At 44.0% G+C, this 15,795-nt stretch overlaps 2 protein-coding genes across 4 annotated transcripts; one reads left to right on the forward strand and one right to left on the reverse strand.

Annotated features, from left to right (window-relative positions):
* Nucleotides 1-343: 343 nt before the first annotated feature.
* glrx5 (glutaredoxin 5 homolog (S. cerevisiae)) lies at nt 344-2,028 on the reverse strand. The gene is made up of 2 exons (XM_028953400.1): nt 1,640-2,028; nt 344-819 (listed from the first exon to the last, which is right to left on the reverse strand). Exons 1-2 carry the CDS (start codon nt 1,902-1,904, stop codon nt 647-649), a joined length of 438 nt encoding a protein of 145 aa, XP_028809233.1. The 5' UTR covers nt 1,905-2,028; the 3' UTR covers nt 344-646.
* LOC114763629 (nesprin-3-like) lies at nt 1,568-15,215 on the forward strand. 3 transcript variants are annotated; one of them, XM_028953398.1, is made up of 19 exons: nt 1,568-2,681; nt 2,786-3,400; nt 4,384-4,575; nt 4,664-4,836; nt 5,024-5,333; nt 5,505-5,660; nt 6,561-6,908; nt 7,360-7,496; nt 7,598-7,754; nt 8,125-8,313; nt 8,388-8,531; nt 8,655-8,789; nt 8,880-9,014; nt 9,250-9,422; nt 9,547-9,880; nt 11,813-11,956; nt 12,981-13,139; nt 13,419-13,463; nt 13,653-15,215. In XM_028953398.1, the coding sequence occupies exons 3-19, from the start codon at nt 4,432-4,434 to the stop codon at nt 13,833-13,835; spliced, it is 3,066 nt and encodes a 1,021-aa protein (XP_028809231.1). In that variant the 5' UTR covers nt 1,568-2,681; nt 2,786-3,400; nt 4,384-4,431; the 3' UTR covers nt 13,836-15,215. The 3 variants fall into 3 exon arrangements, with proteins under 3 accessions (XP_028809231.1, XP_028809230.1, XP_028809232.1); XM_028953399.1 differs by having other exon boundaries at nt 2,282-2,320; XM_028953397.1 differs by having other exon boundaries at nt 1,568-3,400.
* The last annotated feature ends 580 nt before the right edge of the window (nt 15,216-15,795 follow it).

Raw genomic sequence — 15,795 nt, forward strand, 5'->3', positions numbered from 1 at the left:
CTTCAGACCATGACATGGCATAATCAAGGAGGAAACTGCCAAATCAAGAGTAAAAAGCAGGGACAACACTTTTTTCCACCCAATGTACCATAGTAAAGCGCCACAAAACCAGCCTATAAATAAAAAAAACTATGACTATGATTTACTACCATTGTATGCACTGTGACCAAAGTTCTCCAGATTTACAAAACCTGGGCAGCACTCACCTCGTGAATGTGAAGACAGCGTAGGAAACTGAAACAATGAGTCTAAGTGGGGAAACTCCACGATTTTCAGGAAACTACATGTTTGCATAATAAAGACAGAAAAAAAAACAAAAAAAAAAAACAACAATACTATGAAGTGATTTAAAAGATTTTATTGACAGAGTTTATATGATCCTAAAATACATTTAATAACTTCATCTCATTTTAATGTACAATATTTAAATATGCAGTGCACTACATGGGCAGTAGATGTACAGAAGTGTAATAATGAAGTGTCTGTACGAATCAGTATTTGGACAGTGTCGGGTAGTCGGACGTCCCTCCTCGGAAGTGGCCTGAGGCGACGTTGGTCTTCAGCAGGCCACCTCAGGTGAGTTGGTGTCTGCAGCAGCCGGATCTTTGTTAAGTCCCTTCGTTGTCAGCGCAGCGGCTGCCCTCCTCTACTTTGACTCTTTCTCTGCGTCCAAAAGTGCCGAACGGATGCCCAGCTTCTGGAGTTCCTCCACCAGGTCGCCATTCTGATGCATCTGAAGCAGGATGTCGCAGCCGCCTACAAACTCCCCATTGAAGAACACTTGTGGAATCGTGGGCCAGTTGGTGAAGTCCTTCACTCCTAAAAAAAAAAAAAAAAGTCTCACTCACGGGACCTTAGTTTTTAACACTTCTCCTGGACTTACGTAGCTAAGCATACTCAAGATTATTCATTATTTGTTGAAAGTGTTGAAATTGTTGAAAAATAAAAACAAATGGTCATTGGTCATTTTTGAAACAAGATCGGTGACGCCAGTGATTAAACTGGGTATCTTCATATCAGCGCCTGTCAAACTTGCACCACTTTTCATTACAGATTATACATTTGTACAATTCTTGTAACATTCACAATTGATTGTATTTTTAGTTAAATGACAACAGAATATTATTGATAAAAGTAAAAGTTGCACATTACACTGTGAATATATCAGAGTACTGCTTAAAACCAATAATATCTGTGTAAATAATGACATTGTTGGGGCACGTCAGGAAGTTCTCAGCAGACCTGGGAACAGTTCATGTAAAAAATTAATTATAACAATAATAAAGGGAATATCTTAAATTTTTTAGAAAAGTACAGCTGGAGTAACACCACGATCAACGCGACGCGGAGAATTGAATATTTTACCCGCACATCCCCCCCCCCATCTTTCTTTAAAGCTAAGAGCCGCATTATGGTAAGAAAGTGTAAAAACTACTCAGCCCCGGCCGACGCCCACCGTCCGACCTGCACGGCCCCGATAAAGCGCGCCAGCAGATAGTGACGGCCGGCTGCGGCTTCCATTAAACTTGTCACGTGATTAGTTGATTTTATCGAGACGACCAATATCATCGATTCGACGTTTGAAAGGCCAACATTTGCCATATTTATAGCGGTTCCGCTATAGATATGCGGAACTGACCTTGTCGAATGTCCTGGTCTTCCAGAACGTTATACGCCGCGTACTCGTCCACGCCGTGCATGCGCAGGATCTGGACGACCGCGTTGCTGAAGCCGCACATCGGCTGCGCCGGGGTGCCCTTCATGAACACCACCACCCGGTCTTTCTTCACCAGGTCGGCCGGACTCCGCTGCGCGCCCGGGGAGCACAGGAGCCGGGCCGTCCGGGGGCGCAGGAGGCTGCCGGCTCGCACGCAGCGAGAGGTCGAGAGGACCAGAGCGTTCATTTCATCAAACGTGTGGAAGAAGAGGAAGAAGAAGAAGAAGAAAAACAAACTTCCTCCAAGTCGTCGCGCAACAAACGACAGCTTTAACACTCGCTTCGGAAGGAAATGGTCACCACCGTCGGTCCAGAACGGCGCCTATTGGCTACATCCTTTTAGCCTCGACACGTGATTGGCTGTTTTAGACGTCACTCAAACCTCCCATTCGACAAGCAAATCGTCATTTATTAGTTACCCCCCCCCCAATTACATTGATATGTGGATATTACACGACACATTTCGAAATCCCCAAGATTTGCGACATTTAAAAAAAAATCACTCCCTAGAAGATGATTGAACAACTTTAACAACTTCCGGTGTTTGGCGCCTGCGCAGTTGAAATAAAAGCGCCCGCGCCGGTGCGTTTGTAGTACGAAGCGGTAAGTAGCGTGACGCGTACTGTTACTCTGTGCCAACGTGTGTGTTTCTCGTCCGAGGCCGCAGTCTTGTTATCAGCGCCCCTCGCCGAGGTCGTGGCTCGGGGCGAGACGAGATTTGCGCAGAGCGACCAAAAGAAGCTAAGGCGTGTCTCCCCGAACGTCGGGAGATCGACGTGCGATGTTCTTGTGACATGGTTCTCGTGACACGGTTCTCGTCCTTGTCCTGTTCCACCACGGCTGGTGACTGGCTGCTCCGTGCCGTCACCTATCGGGGCGACAGGCAGAAGAAGCGCGCAGGGCGACTGGATATTGGCCGCGTGGGGCGAGCTCTCCGTCCGGCCACTGCAAGTCGCTACAGGCGGTGCAGATTCCCAGGCTTTTTTTTTTTTTTCCAGCGTGATTTTGGCTGGTTAATTTGTGCTCTTTCTGTTTTCTTTCTCACGATCACCATGCTGTTCCTTTCAGGCGTCATTGCGGAGGCTGGTGACAAGTCAAGACTCCACGGTTTCCTGAGGTGGCGGCTGCTGTTAGCCGGGATGATTCTGAACCTCAACTTGGGCAGTTTCTTTTTTTTATTATTTATTTATTAAAATAATTTCCAATAAAGTCATTTTGGGTCTTTTCTTTTCATTTCATATGCATTTTATTTTTGTATTATTTAATGGAGCTTCCCAATTAAAAGGTTGTTTCAAAGCGCGCCTGAACGGACCCGTTGCAACACAGAACAAAACACAGCTCGCGTTCTAGACTACGTAAGGACTGGTTCCCCGGTCCTTAAATCCCTTCCTAACGTGAACGCGTGTGTTGCTCTGCTCCGCCGCAGGCATGAGACGAATTTGCCTTTTTTCTTTTTCTGGCGCTGTGGGAAGCGAGCGACTGCGCATGCGCGTCTCTCTCACTCTCTCACTCACTCTCACTCTCTCTCTCTCTCTCTCTCCGTATCGTAAAAAGCCGCCAGCGCCGATTTAACGCCGCCCGCCTGGACCTCCCCGCACCTGGACCGAGGCGCGCCTGTTCGGCGAGGACCGAGCGTTTCGACGCGCCTACGCTTCTTTTTTTGGGGGGCCGCGCAGCGGCGGAGTAAGTAAAGTAACTTCGGTGGCGTTTATGTCCCAACTCCGCGTGCGACCCGCGTCACGCAAAGCGTGTATTTTTCCGCGGCTCCCGGGCGTGGCTTTGCGTCGCCCGGTGTTTTGTCGTGGACAAATGGCTGTCGCCGCCGAGTTCTGGGGTGTCTTGTATCTTACCAGACGCCCTTAACCAGAGCGACTTACAACCAGCCCCCCCCCCCTGGAGTGTCTTGCTCGGGGACACAATAGTAGTAAGCGGGATTCGAACCTGGGTCTTCTGGTTCATAGGCGAGAGTGTCTCGGCACCATCTCGGTCACAGCGGAACCGCGACATTCGTAAAGACTCGGTCGCCAGTGTCGTGGTGCCCCCATAATAAGGAATTTAGACAGAAAGTTAGGCGGTGGCCAAGTGGGTAGCACCATCGCAGGTTCGAATCCCACTTACCGCCCTGACCAAGACACTTGGACATGAGTGTCTCCAGGGGGACCGTCCCTGTCACTACCGATTGTACGTCACTCCTCTCAAAAAGCGAGAGGGGTTTAAGAAACTGACACCAAGAAAGACGAGCGACCACTGCAGACGCTCTGATATACAACATGGTGCAAAAGTCTTAGGCACCAGTGGGGAAGAAATTGTTTATTTAAGGTGCAAGCAATTTTATTAATGCAACAACAACAAAAAAAAAGCCTATATCATACATGATCAATATCAAATATTGATTTACTTTCTGTTTATTGCAGGACTTCCTTACTTTCATGAAACGATGATGTGATGTGCTCCGAGCACAATACTGTTCTCCTTCTGTAGACTTTTGCTTGTAGCAGATCGTTCAGTGTCATTTATTATTCGTGTGTTTTACACTTTTACACTAGTTCAGAGTTACTGTTGAGTAAGATGAAGAAGCTTTAGTAGTGGCGAACGGCTTCTGTGCGTCACCACGAAGGTGGTTTTACTCCGGGGCGTGGTGAGAACATTTTTTGATACCTTCACAGCTGTATTGGTGCTGGGGCGCAACCATTCCTCCAGCCACGCCTCTCATCATGACCCAACCGCAGCAGCCGGATTTCGAGCAGAGCCTGGCCAGCGCCGTCGGCTGGATTCAGGTTGTCCAGGAGAGGCTAAAAGCCAACGATGAGACCCGAGGAACCAGAGAGGAACTGGAGGCCAGGCTTCGTGCCACAGGGGTACTGCTTGCGTGCCACGCTTGATTCATTTAGTCAAGGAGTTAAACTCCAGCTCAGAAAACCAAAACATTAGGCTTGCTCTTCACAGGAAATCTGTAGATCAGAACACGAAGGCCGTATGATGGTGGAGTTGGTGGTGGCAGGTGCAGAGTCCCTCTTGAAGAACCGCGCTGAGAAGGACCGGCCAAGCGTATGTGCCAAGCTGAAGGAGCTCAAAGCATTGTGGGAGGAGACTTCAACGTACATCAGCCATTGTCACAGGTACTGACGCAGTCCCTTTCTGTTAATTTCAGAAGTTCTAGTTCTTCTGGGGGGGTCGAACCATCATGAAACTTTTCTTAATCACATCCGGAAAAAGTAAGAAAACTGTGCTGTCTAGATGGAAATAAGTTTGAATTCAATCATTGGCAACACATTCCAGTCACTGAAGTATAAACGTCTCTCACAGTCGTCTAGAGTGGGTGTGGCTCCACTGGAGCGAGTACCTGAAGGCGTACGAGGGCTTCTGGGCATGGCTCCTCAAGATGCAACTGGTCCTGGAGCCCCAGCCGGAACTGCAGCTGGGCCTGCGGGAGAAGACCTGGCACCTGAAGTGGCACAGGGTGCTGCTTGACGACGCCCGTCACCACGGGCCACTTCTTGAGAGGCTGCTGGAAGAAGCAGACGTTCTTAGCGAGACGACGAGCGATGTTGGCGTCGGGCCGGAGGCCCAAACGTCATTGCGGGACGCCTACACACAAGCGTTGGATCGAGCACAGGTGAGAGTTCCAGCTGATGCATCCATTGCCCTCTGACTCTAGATGCTGATTGGCTTTTGCTTCTTCGATGTGACTCCATTGGGTGTTGCAACCATATTTTATAAGTGCTTTTAACCAATCTACATCTCATTATAAAAATAATTGAGGGGGGGAAAAATACATTTTCAACAGGAAAGAGTGTCTTTATTGGAGAGGATTGCAGAAGAGCACGAGACGTTTGACGGCTCAGTTCAGGAATTCAAAGCTTGGCTGTCCGACCAATCTCAGACCATCAGTCGCTGTTTAGAGGGTGAAGACTCAACAGAGAACAAGCTTCAGTCTCTCCAGGTACACAGACGATTTGGTCCATACTAACATGTTCTTTCAGGTCATGACATTTGTCACACTCACACACACACACACACATTTCTATAATGGGGTGGATCCTATAATTATTGAATAGATCTTCCACATACAATTATTTAATCATTCACATTTCATGTAAGGTTTGTTATAGGATAATAAGGGTAGGATTTAATGGAGAATATTGTTATAAGTCTACAATAATCACCATATCACAACACTGTTGTTTCTGTTGAATCTACAATGACCTGAAGTAGAAAAACACATTTAAGTACAATTTAAAACGCGTAGATTAATCATAACCAGTACTGAAATGTACAGTGCCAGTTTTTAGAATTCGCTTCGGTCTGGGAAAACTGCGCTCAAAGCTACTCACACACATGTAAAGCTTTAAAGTACTACGCTGGATACCCACATATTCTTTTAATTTGTCATCAAAGGAAATGTCACAATATATCACTGCATCTGTTTTTTGGGTACCAGATACAAAACCGTAGCATAGGTGAATAATGGCACTTTATTTCATAGAAATCTTATACGATGAGCCTAAAACATTGAGCCCTACTGTTCAAATGCAAATCACACCTGCGACGTGTCTATATGTGACATGGCGATGCTTACCTGGACACCAGCCAATCAGAGGTACTCATGAACCCACCCAAAAATAGGGTAAACTTTCATTTTTTCCATCCTAGGGTTTTTGGGCTTGTAAAAACACATCTGGCCATAAAGTCACATTCCTCGGATGTGGACATGTGAGAACACTGAACAAAGGCACTTTGTAAAGACTTGAGTGCTGTGAAAGGTCACTGGAAAGAATGTCTATGATTATGAGAAATGCACATGATAGATCTGCATGCATTCTGTGATTTCACGTGCATTAAGGAATTCTATGACTCCGCGAGCAGCAAAGAAGGATCCGTAAAACAGCTTGAGTTGGTTGCTGAAGGGGTGAAGAGCAACTCGTCTCCGGGCGGCGCGGAATGCGTAACGCGAGAGATGGAGGGACTGCGCCGGGCCTGGGATTCGCTGAGGGAGCGGCTCACGGTGGAGCGAGGAGCCCTGAGGGAGGCTCAGAGGTCGGAGGAAGCCGCCGTCGTCCTCGCTGAACGTCTTCGGGGAGAGGTGGGCCTGCTCTGGTCCCGCCTGCAAAACCTCAGCGAGGAGCTGGGAGAGGAACCGCAGCAGAACAGTGAGGAGGAGCCCGTGGCGGTTCTCTGGAGGAGAACTACGGTGAGGGAGTGGCTTAAATCTCGACTTTCTCCTGCTCAGAATCCGGCGGTGAAGATATGCTGTAGATATTTCTCCTCCAGGCGAAGTGCCACAGAGACGCCTCTCTGTGGCACTTTGCCTGGAGGAGATCTGCGGGGTGAAGATATTCCTGGAATTTAAACCATTGTTTTTTATTCCAGTCGTTTTCCCATAACTTACACAGTTTGTGCATTTTATGTGCATAAAGTACTACTAATCACAGTTAAGGGGATTAAGCAGATCAAAAAAATCTATAAAGAGTAATATTTTTTAATGAGAGGGACCCATCACCAGAATTATAACCGGTTATTTACATTTTATTGCGCTATATGCCTTTAACATACCACGAGTTTGGGACTGGCATAATGAGACGATGACAAATCTAGCAACCAAATCAATGTATTTTTTTACAATAATTTGAAATTTTTTCCAGGAAATACTGACTGCCCTGGCATTGGCGGAGCCGCGCATGGAAAAAATGAAGGCAGACCTCAGGGATTTATACCGACATTCCGCCGACACCACTTCCCTTTCGGAAAAAATCCTGTCCTGCACAAAGAAGTTCCAGGAGTGAGTGCAGTGCATACAGGCATTAACAGTCGTACCTCTGTGTGTTCATATATTAATGTTATTGGCTTGTTTATGTCTCGGCCCTATTATTTTTTTATTAGGGTTCGGTGTAACACGTTCAGGAAAAGGGCAGAGCTGGACGCGGCCTTCAGTAAATATCTGCGTCACCTCCTGCAGGACTACAGAGAGTGGCACCAAAAGACGGTCAAGATTCTGGCGGAGCCCCTGGAGGCGCCTGAATCCTCCCACCCCACTCGGGTAAATAGGAGTAAATTATTGTGACTGGAGAGGGACCAGTTGGCATCCACTTGACCGGTTAAAAAGAGCAGAAGGACACAAACATAATTTGAAATAAAACATATTCAGATACATATGTAATATATGCAAACTATATTTCAAACTAAGACAAAAGTAAATATTACATAAAACAGGCACTGTGCCCCGTGAGATTCAGACTATTATGTTGTATTAAGAACACCTATAATATTTGTATAAGTAAAAAAATTATTTAAAAGCAAAATTTTATTTCTTGCATTTGTTTGGCATCAGTTTTATTATTTTTGTATGTTTTTCTCCAAATCAGTAATGCAGTAATTCTGTAACTGCACTTTTTTTTTTCCTATTGCAGGAAGAACAGTTGTTCCAGCACAGCGGCGAACTTCAAAAGTGTCTGAGTAAACCTTCTCTGAACAGAGATGTGCTGAGCAGCTTTTATGGAGCCCACCAGGCCAACGTTTTCCACGAAGAACTTCGTGGAACGATCCAGGCGAGAGAGGACCTGCACGGGAGGCTTCGGCAGAGGATTGCTGACATTCAGGTTCGAACTGTTTTTGGGGCGAAGGATGTGACGTGCGTGCATAGATGTTGACACGCTGCCCTTCATTCGAGCAGGAGCTGGCGTCGAGTAGGACTACCCTGGAGAAGTACTGCAAGTCCACAATGGGACGCCTGTCTGATATCAGAGAACAACTGCAGTCCGCATCGGTCCTACAGCCGGACCTTCGGTCAAAGAGCAACCAGTCTAACCAGCTGATGGTAAATATTTACTGGCTTCAGCCATCGTGGTTTTGAGGCGTTAGTAAGATAGCAGTCAGGGTGGATAAAGTGTGCTTCATTAAATTCAGTAACATCTTCTGATGAAACCCGCTTTTTCCTCAGACAACCTTGAAGGAATTGGAAGGTTTTGAAGCAGAAATGGCTTCCCACGAAGCGCTCGTATCGGGGAGCCCTGTTTATAAAGAGAGGTTTAAGGTCTTCCGTGCAGAGTGGAAAACTCTGCTCAGCTCATGTAAGGTATGACGCAACTTCAAGCACCATGTTTCTACAGTGGGGGATGGATTTAAAAAAAAAAAAGAAATGAGAACCTGTGTCTATGCATCTCAGATAAAGGTGAAGGAGAGCAAACAACAAGCAGCTGAACACGAGCGACTCCGGGAGATGCTGCTGAGCTTGCAAGAGTGGATGAACGTTAAGCAAGAGCAGCTGGACCATTTCTGTGGAGCAGTAGGGGATAATGAGGTAGTAACGATAATGAGGTATTTGATGTAGGAATGTTTTTATGAACATGATCGTTTGTGATCTAGTTAGGTTGAGGAACATAATTGATTTGGGCTGCAGTCAGTTGATCCAGATGACTCTCCATATTTAGTCCTCACAAGTTTGTACTACTGACAAAACCAGCGTGGAACAAACACGCTGATCTAAGCTTTATTTCAGCAGGGAGCATCTGACTTTGCAGCTTATCTTTCTATAGGCGCTGACAGGAGAATTTTTGGAGAAGGAGCTGCAGGTCCATCAAGTTGAGGGTCAAGGAGAAAGAGTCATGGCCAGGACGTCCCAGGCGGGCAAGAGTCACATTTTGCAGGATCTGGAAAGACTAAAAGCTTCTTGGAAATCTTTACATGAGCATAGTGTTCAACGTCACGGGTAAAGAAACACATTGTCATTTAAAATAATGCAGAATTTTCCTAAACACCAGAGTTGTTTGGCCCACCAGAGATACTATAGTAATCTTACGGTATTTTATTTTCTGTGTCTTGTGTTTTTTAAGGAAATTTGCTGAAGCTGATCTGGATCAGCTCGATTCAGGACTGTTTCCTAACCCTAATAATGAAGGGTTGAATGCTGGTCAGGGGTCTGCTGTTACAGAACTAGATGAACAGCAACATGAAACAATGGATAAAATTGAGAATGAGAGGCCCAATACTGAAGAGCAGCAGCGACAGGGCCATTCCTCTCAGTCGGCTTATGGCAAGATCCCTTGGGTTAGAAGACGGAGGACAGCACTGAAGCTGAAAAAGAAGGCACTTAAAGAGACTGACAATGGTCAATCTCAAATAGAACCTTGGAGACGTTTTGTCAATGAACTGGTTCCAGCCAACATGGTAAGACCTGCCTATTTGGGACGAGATTAAAACATTTAGATAAGTATTATAGATCAGCATGTAATATTCATCAACTGATTTAATGCATAAACATTTTTTAAGTTAAACTTTTAATGGTTTTATTCATTGGTTTGATCTAGTTTAGTCTGGAGTAATAGCTTTTTGAAACCACAAGGGGGTGATATAAAATCTAGAAAAATTTCTATACAAAGTTATCTGGATCACTTGACCTTGTTTGCATGTTAAGTCAGGCAATGAAAAATGTATCAAAAATCATCAGCAGAATCATAAAATATTGCTGTCAAAATGTTAACCCCTAGAAAGCAGACCAATATTCGCCTGGTTTGTTTTGTGATGTACTGTGGGTTGCAAAAGTATTCGGCCCCCTTGAACTTTCACATTTTGTCACATTACAGCCACAAACATGAGTCAATTTTATTGGAATTCCACATGAAATACCAATACAAAGCGAACTTGAGAAGTGGAACGAAAATCATACATGATTCCAAACATTTTTTTACAAATAAATAACTGAAAAGTGGGGTGTGCGTATTTATTCAGCCCCCTGAGTCAATACTTTGTAGAACCACTATGCTGCAATTACAGCTGCCAGTCTTTTTACGGCACATCTAGAGACTGAAATTCTTGCCCATTCTTCTTTGCAAAACAGCTCCAGCTCAGTCAGCATTTGTGAGCAGCAGTTTTCAGATCCTGCCACAGATTCTCGATTGGATTTAGATCTGGAGTTTGACTGGGCCATTCTAACACATGGATATGTTTTGTTTTAAACCATTCCATTGTTGCGCTGGCTTTATGTTTAGTCATTGTCCTGCTGGAAGGTGAACCTCCGCCCCAGTCTCAAGAGGTTTTCTTCCAAGATTGCCCTGTATTTGGCTCCATCCATCTTCCCATCAACTCTGACCAGCTTCCCTGTCCCTGCTGAAGAGAAGCACCCCCAGAGCATGATGCTGCCACCACCGTATTTGACAGTGGGGATGGTGTGTTCAGAGTGATAGTTTTACGCCACACATAGCGTTTTGCATTTTGGCCAAAAAGTTCAATTTTGGTCTCATCTGACGAGCACCTTCTTCCCCATGTTTGCTGCGTCCCCCCACATGGCTTGTGGCAAACTGCAAACGGGACTTCTTCTGGTTTTCTTTTAACAATGGCTTTCTTCTTGCCACTTTAAAGGCCAACTTTATAGTTGACTAATAGTTGTCCTATGGACAGATTCTCCCACCTGAGCTGTAGATCTCTGAAGCTTGTTAAGAGTCAGCATGGGCCTCTTGTATGCATTTCTGATCAGCGCTGTCCTTGTTCAGCCTGTGAGTTTAGGTGGACTGCCTTGTCTCGGTAGGTTTACAGTTGTGCCATACTCCTTCCATTTCCGAATGATCGAAATCTTTTTGTAGTCTAAGCCTGCTTTAAATTTCTCAATAACTTTATCCCTGACCTGTCTGGTGTATTCTTTGGACTTCATGGTGTTGTTGCTCCCAATATTCTCTTAAACAACATCTGAGGCCGTCACAGAGCAGCTGTATTTGTACTGACGTTAGATTACACACAGGTGCACTCTATTTAGTCCTTAGCACCCATCAGGAAATGTCTATGGGCAACTGACTGCACTATAATAATTACGCTCACCCAACTTTTCAGTTATTTATTCGTAAAAAAATGGTTGGAATCGTGTATGATTTTTGTTCCACTTCTCAAGTGTACACCACTTTGTATTGGTCTTTCACATGTAATTCCAACAAAATAGATTCATGTTTCTGGCTGTAATGTGACAAAATGTGGAAAAGTTCAAGGGGGCCGAATACTTTTGCAGCCCGCTGTAAAGAACGACTGGTTGTTGGGGAACACAATCGAACTGAAGTTCACCCTACCTGCAAACATCTTGAATTCATGTCTGTCTCCTGCACTGTTCTGCAGGGTCTGCATGAGAGAGCTTCCTGTGATGGCAGAAATGCCTTTGAAGTCTGGCTCGAGAACGAGAACATGACGCTGTCCAAGATTTTGAGCTCTAAAGTGGCCATGGGTCCCGGTGAGCTGCTGATCCGACAGAAGAAGCTAGAGGTGAAAACTCTGGTCCATCCGTGGGATCTTTGGGGGTGAACTTTCACGGCACACAGAGTCCTTTGTAACAGTGCCAATCTGCCAAAACAAAATTACACAGCACATTAACACTTTACAATGTGATTAATTTTATTAACTGTATGCTTACGCATGGCATCAATGTTGGAGAGTGGGCGTGTTTGCTGTATGAGGTAACCAAATGTTGTTTGTTGCTCGTGACAACATAGCAGCACAGCACAAGGTGACACAATGAAATGTGTCCTCTGCTTTTAACCATCACCCTTGGTGAGCAGTGGGCAGCCATGACAGGCGCCCGGGGACCAGTGTGTGGGGACGGGGCTTTGCTCAGTGGCACCTTGGCGGATCGGGATTCAAACGGACAACCTTCTGATTACGGGGCTTCCTTACCTGTTAGGCCACCACTGCCCTATGAATGTGCTTACATTGTGGTCTGAGCCCCTGTCCCTCACTTGGCTCTATAATAGTTAAGTTAAAAGGTGATTATTCTTGATTAATTCATTGCAAAATGTCCAATTATTTTGTTTAAAACTTTACTTTACTTTACTTTACTTAACTTTACTTTATTTAGCAGACGCTTTTATCCAAAGCGACTTACAAGAGGAAGACACCAGCAATTCGATTTCTATAGAATATTGAGTTTACAAACTAAGAGCCCTGATAAGGCTCAGACTTGTCAGTGAAGAGCATGCTCAGAGATTGTTAGGTGCTAGACGAAGAAAAATTATAATGTATTTATACATTTTTGTATTGTTTGTGCAATGTGTACGCATGTGCGTGTGTAAGTGTTAGATTTGTCTGTAATTGATTTAATGACCGTCCTAGTATAAAGTGTACAGTATGTTTACTTGTGTATCAATAAACTCAGACAGATCAACATTAAAGATACAACTGTTTTACTTTATCAATATTTTTCCTATTTTATGTAATTACTTTTTTAAAATGCCATAAAATGCATCTTAATGTGTGATATTTTTTTTTTTTTTTTTTTTTGTATTTTGTGTAGGAACTGCGCTCCCATCTTGGCCACGGTCAGATACTCTTTCAGGGACTTTTGGAACCTGGAGGCGTGGACGGTCAGGCTTTGGAGGAACTGCAGTATCACTGGATGTTGTACAAAACCAGGCTGCAAGACACCACTGACCTTCAGACCCAAGGGGCCAAGGTGAACAATATGATGCAGAAGTAAAAATGAGAAATATGAAATATAAAAAAAAAAATGAATGCATTCTCACACATTCTGTATTTACATCATGAATCACATCGTAAATCATAGATCTACTCAGCCTTCTGCAGAATATAATAGCAGGTTAAATAAAAGTATCCATGTTTCATTGCGACAGTGAAAGAAAATTCATATTATGTAGCTGTCGTAGTAGTAATTCTGTGTGAGAGGGTGAATCTGAAGTAACAGTAGTGTTTGTCTACCCTGTTTGTTGTCCAGGAAAAATGTCCACCCATGCAGGATTCTGTTAGGGTCCAAAAGAAGGCAAGTTGAGTTCAATGATCAAGATGCATTTATCAGATGAAAGTATTTCCTAGTGTTTCTGTGTATGTGTGTGTGTGTGAGAGAACCTGAAGCATTGTTACTGTTGTCCAGGGAAGAATTGCCTCGAGACTGAGTTGAAAGTTTATCTTACTTTTTTTTTTTTTTTTTTTTTGTGCGTCTTCCCTTTAGCCGAGGCACTGTGGATTCCTGCACCGTGTCTGCTGTGCAGCGCTGCCTCTTCAGATCCTGCTGCTCTCATTTCTCTTCCTGGCCTTCCTCTTACCACTGGCTGGAGAAAGCTGCTCGCTCGCCAACAACTTTGCCCGCTCCTTCAAACTCATGCTCCACCACAAAGCACTGCCCCCCACATAACCTGCTGTCCATATGCCATATCACTCATTGTAAAGGGACATTCATTGAATGGTACATACAGTAGCTCACAAAATTGAGTACACCCCTCACACTTTTGTAAATATTATAGTTATTATATCTATCCTGTGGACAACTCTGAAGATATAGTCAGTGTACAGTGTGTAGATCACTAATGAATGTCACAAAATGTTCTCACTTTTGTGATACTCTACATGTCTTATGAACATTTACATTTACAGCATTTGTCAGACGCCCTTATCCAGAGCGATTTACAATCAGAATTTACAGGGACAGTCCCCCCCTGGAGACACTCAGGTTTAAGTGTCTTGCTCAGTCTTAGAACTGTTGGAGTCATTTAATTACCAGCCTCTATACACAAATAGAGGCTGGGAACAAAAAACATTGTTGGCCGTACCATTTTTTTACCCTTTTGACCCCAGGCCAGCTGAGGTGATAGTGAAAGATAGAGTAAATTACAAATATTGCCTCTGTTTGCACAAAGGTCTGATGGGTCCAAATTTGACCTGTCCCAGAGTGCATCAGGGTAAGGAGGGAAGTTGATGCACTCATCACACAAGCCTGCGGAGGCAGTGTTATTAGGGGTTACTTCAGCCGGCCAGGTCTGGGTTCAGCAGATGTGACAATAAAGTGACGTTCGCTGACTAGCTGAATATTCCGAATTGGCACGCTTTTCCATCAGTGGATTTTTCCTCACGTCACGGCAAAATCTCTGAAAAATTCACACAGTGTACGAATCTAGACGGAAATAAACGTGGTGATGATGTTGCTTTGTTTAAATGGTAATACTAACTGATGCCAGACACACCTTTTTTAGATTTTATTATATATCTAACTGACCTGTCTGCAAGTTATCTGAATATTGTTACAATATGTTGCTGTCTGCTGCCTTACTGTTTATATGAACTTATGGTCTCCTGTTTTTTTATATTTTAATGTTTTTTATGTTCTCCTGTTGTGTGGGATTGTTCAAATGTACTTGTACACCCACATGATCGGCCGGTCGTTTGTGTTGACCAGCCGTCCCCTTGTTGCACAATGCATTATGTGGATTGGCCTTACATGCTAACACCCTTTGGCCGCTGAGATTTGCGTTATTATGAAATTGGTTTGTTTAACCCCCATTTTTTCAGCGTGGGTTCAGAAAACACATTCATTTGTACACCTGTCCATTCAAGGTTCTTAGAAGGCAACTCCCCCCCACACACACACATACACTCTTGCACTGTACTATTTGATTGTAGATTAAAGGACCTGTTGATCCGGATGGACTTTATACAGCAACAGAACACAAAGTGCATAAAATGTATCTGTTTTTTCCACTAGAATAAATGCACCACTGCGGAAACTTGATTTTGAAAATCATGCATCTTGTGTTGATTGGCATTCACCTTGTTTTGCATCAGCAGTTTTTGGAGTAATGTAAAAAAAAAAGGTTCAGACATCCCTAATATGACAGGAATATTAATGTTCACCTCGATGTTCACTTACTTTCTTAAACACCTGCTTACATGTATATGTTATTTCCTTCATTATTACTCAAATTGAATGGAATATAATTATTTTTAATGTGCTCATACAGCCCTGAAAATAAATGATAAAAACATTTTAGCTAAAAAAAAAAATGTATAGTCACTTGGGTGAGCTGTGGTTGATCTGATCATTTAATCAGCAGCTTATAATGCTGAAGAAGATGTTGAAATTCAACTAATTATTTAACTACCCATAAGTCTCACTTCCATATATCATAGGATAAAGAGGCATAATACTGAATTTTGTAACACATACTGTACATTTACTAACCAACATTTAGAGCAACTTTAGATCAATGTATTCAGTCAAACTCTTTGAATTTTTAATGAGTGTGGGTTGCCATTGGCTAATGATTAATTTCCCCTGTCTCTGGCTATAAAGGACAGAACAATTCTCCGAGGTTGGCTGT

Source organism: Denticeps clupeoides, chromosome 14 (assembly GCF_900700375.1).
Source record: "Denticeps clupeoides chromosome 14, fDenClu1.1, whole genome shotgun sequence".
In the NCBI taxonomy this organism is placed as follows: domain Eukaryota; kingdom Metazoa; phylum Chordata; class Actinopteri; order Clupeiformes; family Denticipitidae; genus Denticeps; species Denticeps clupeoides.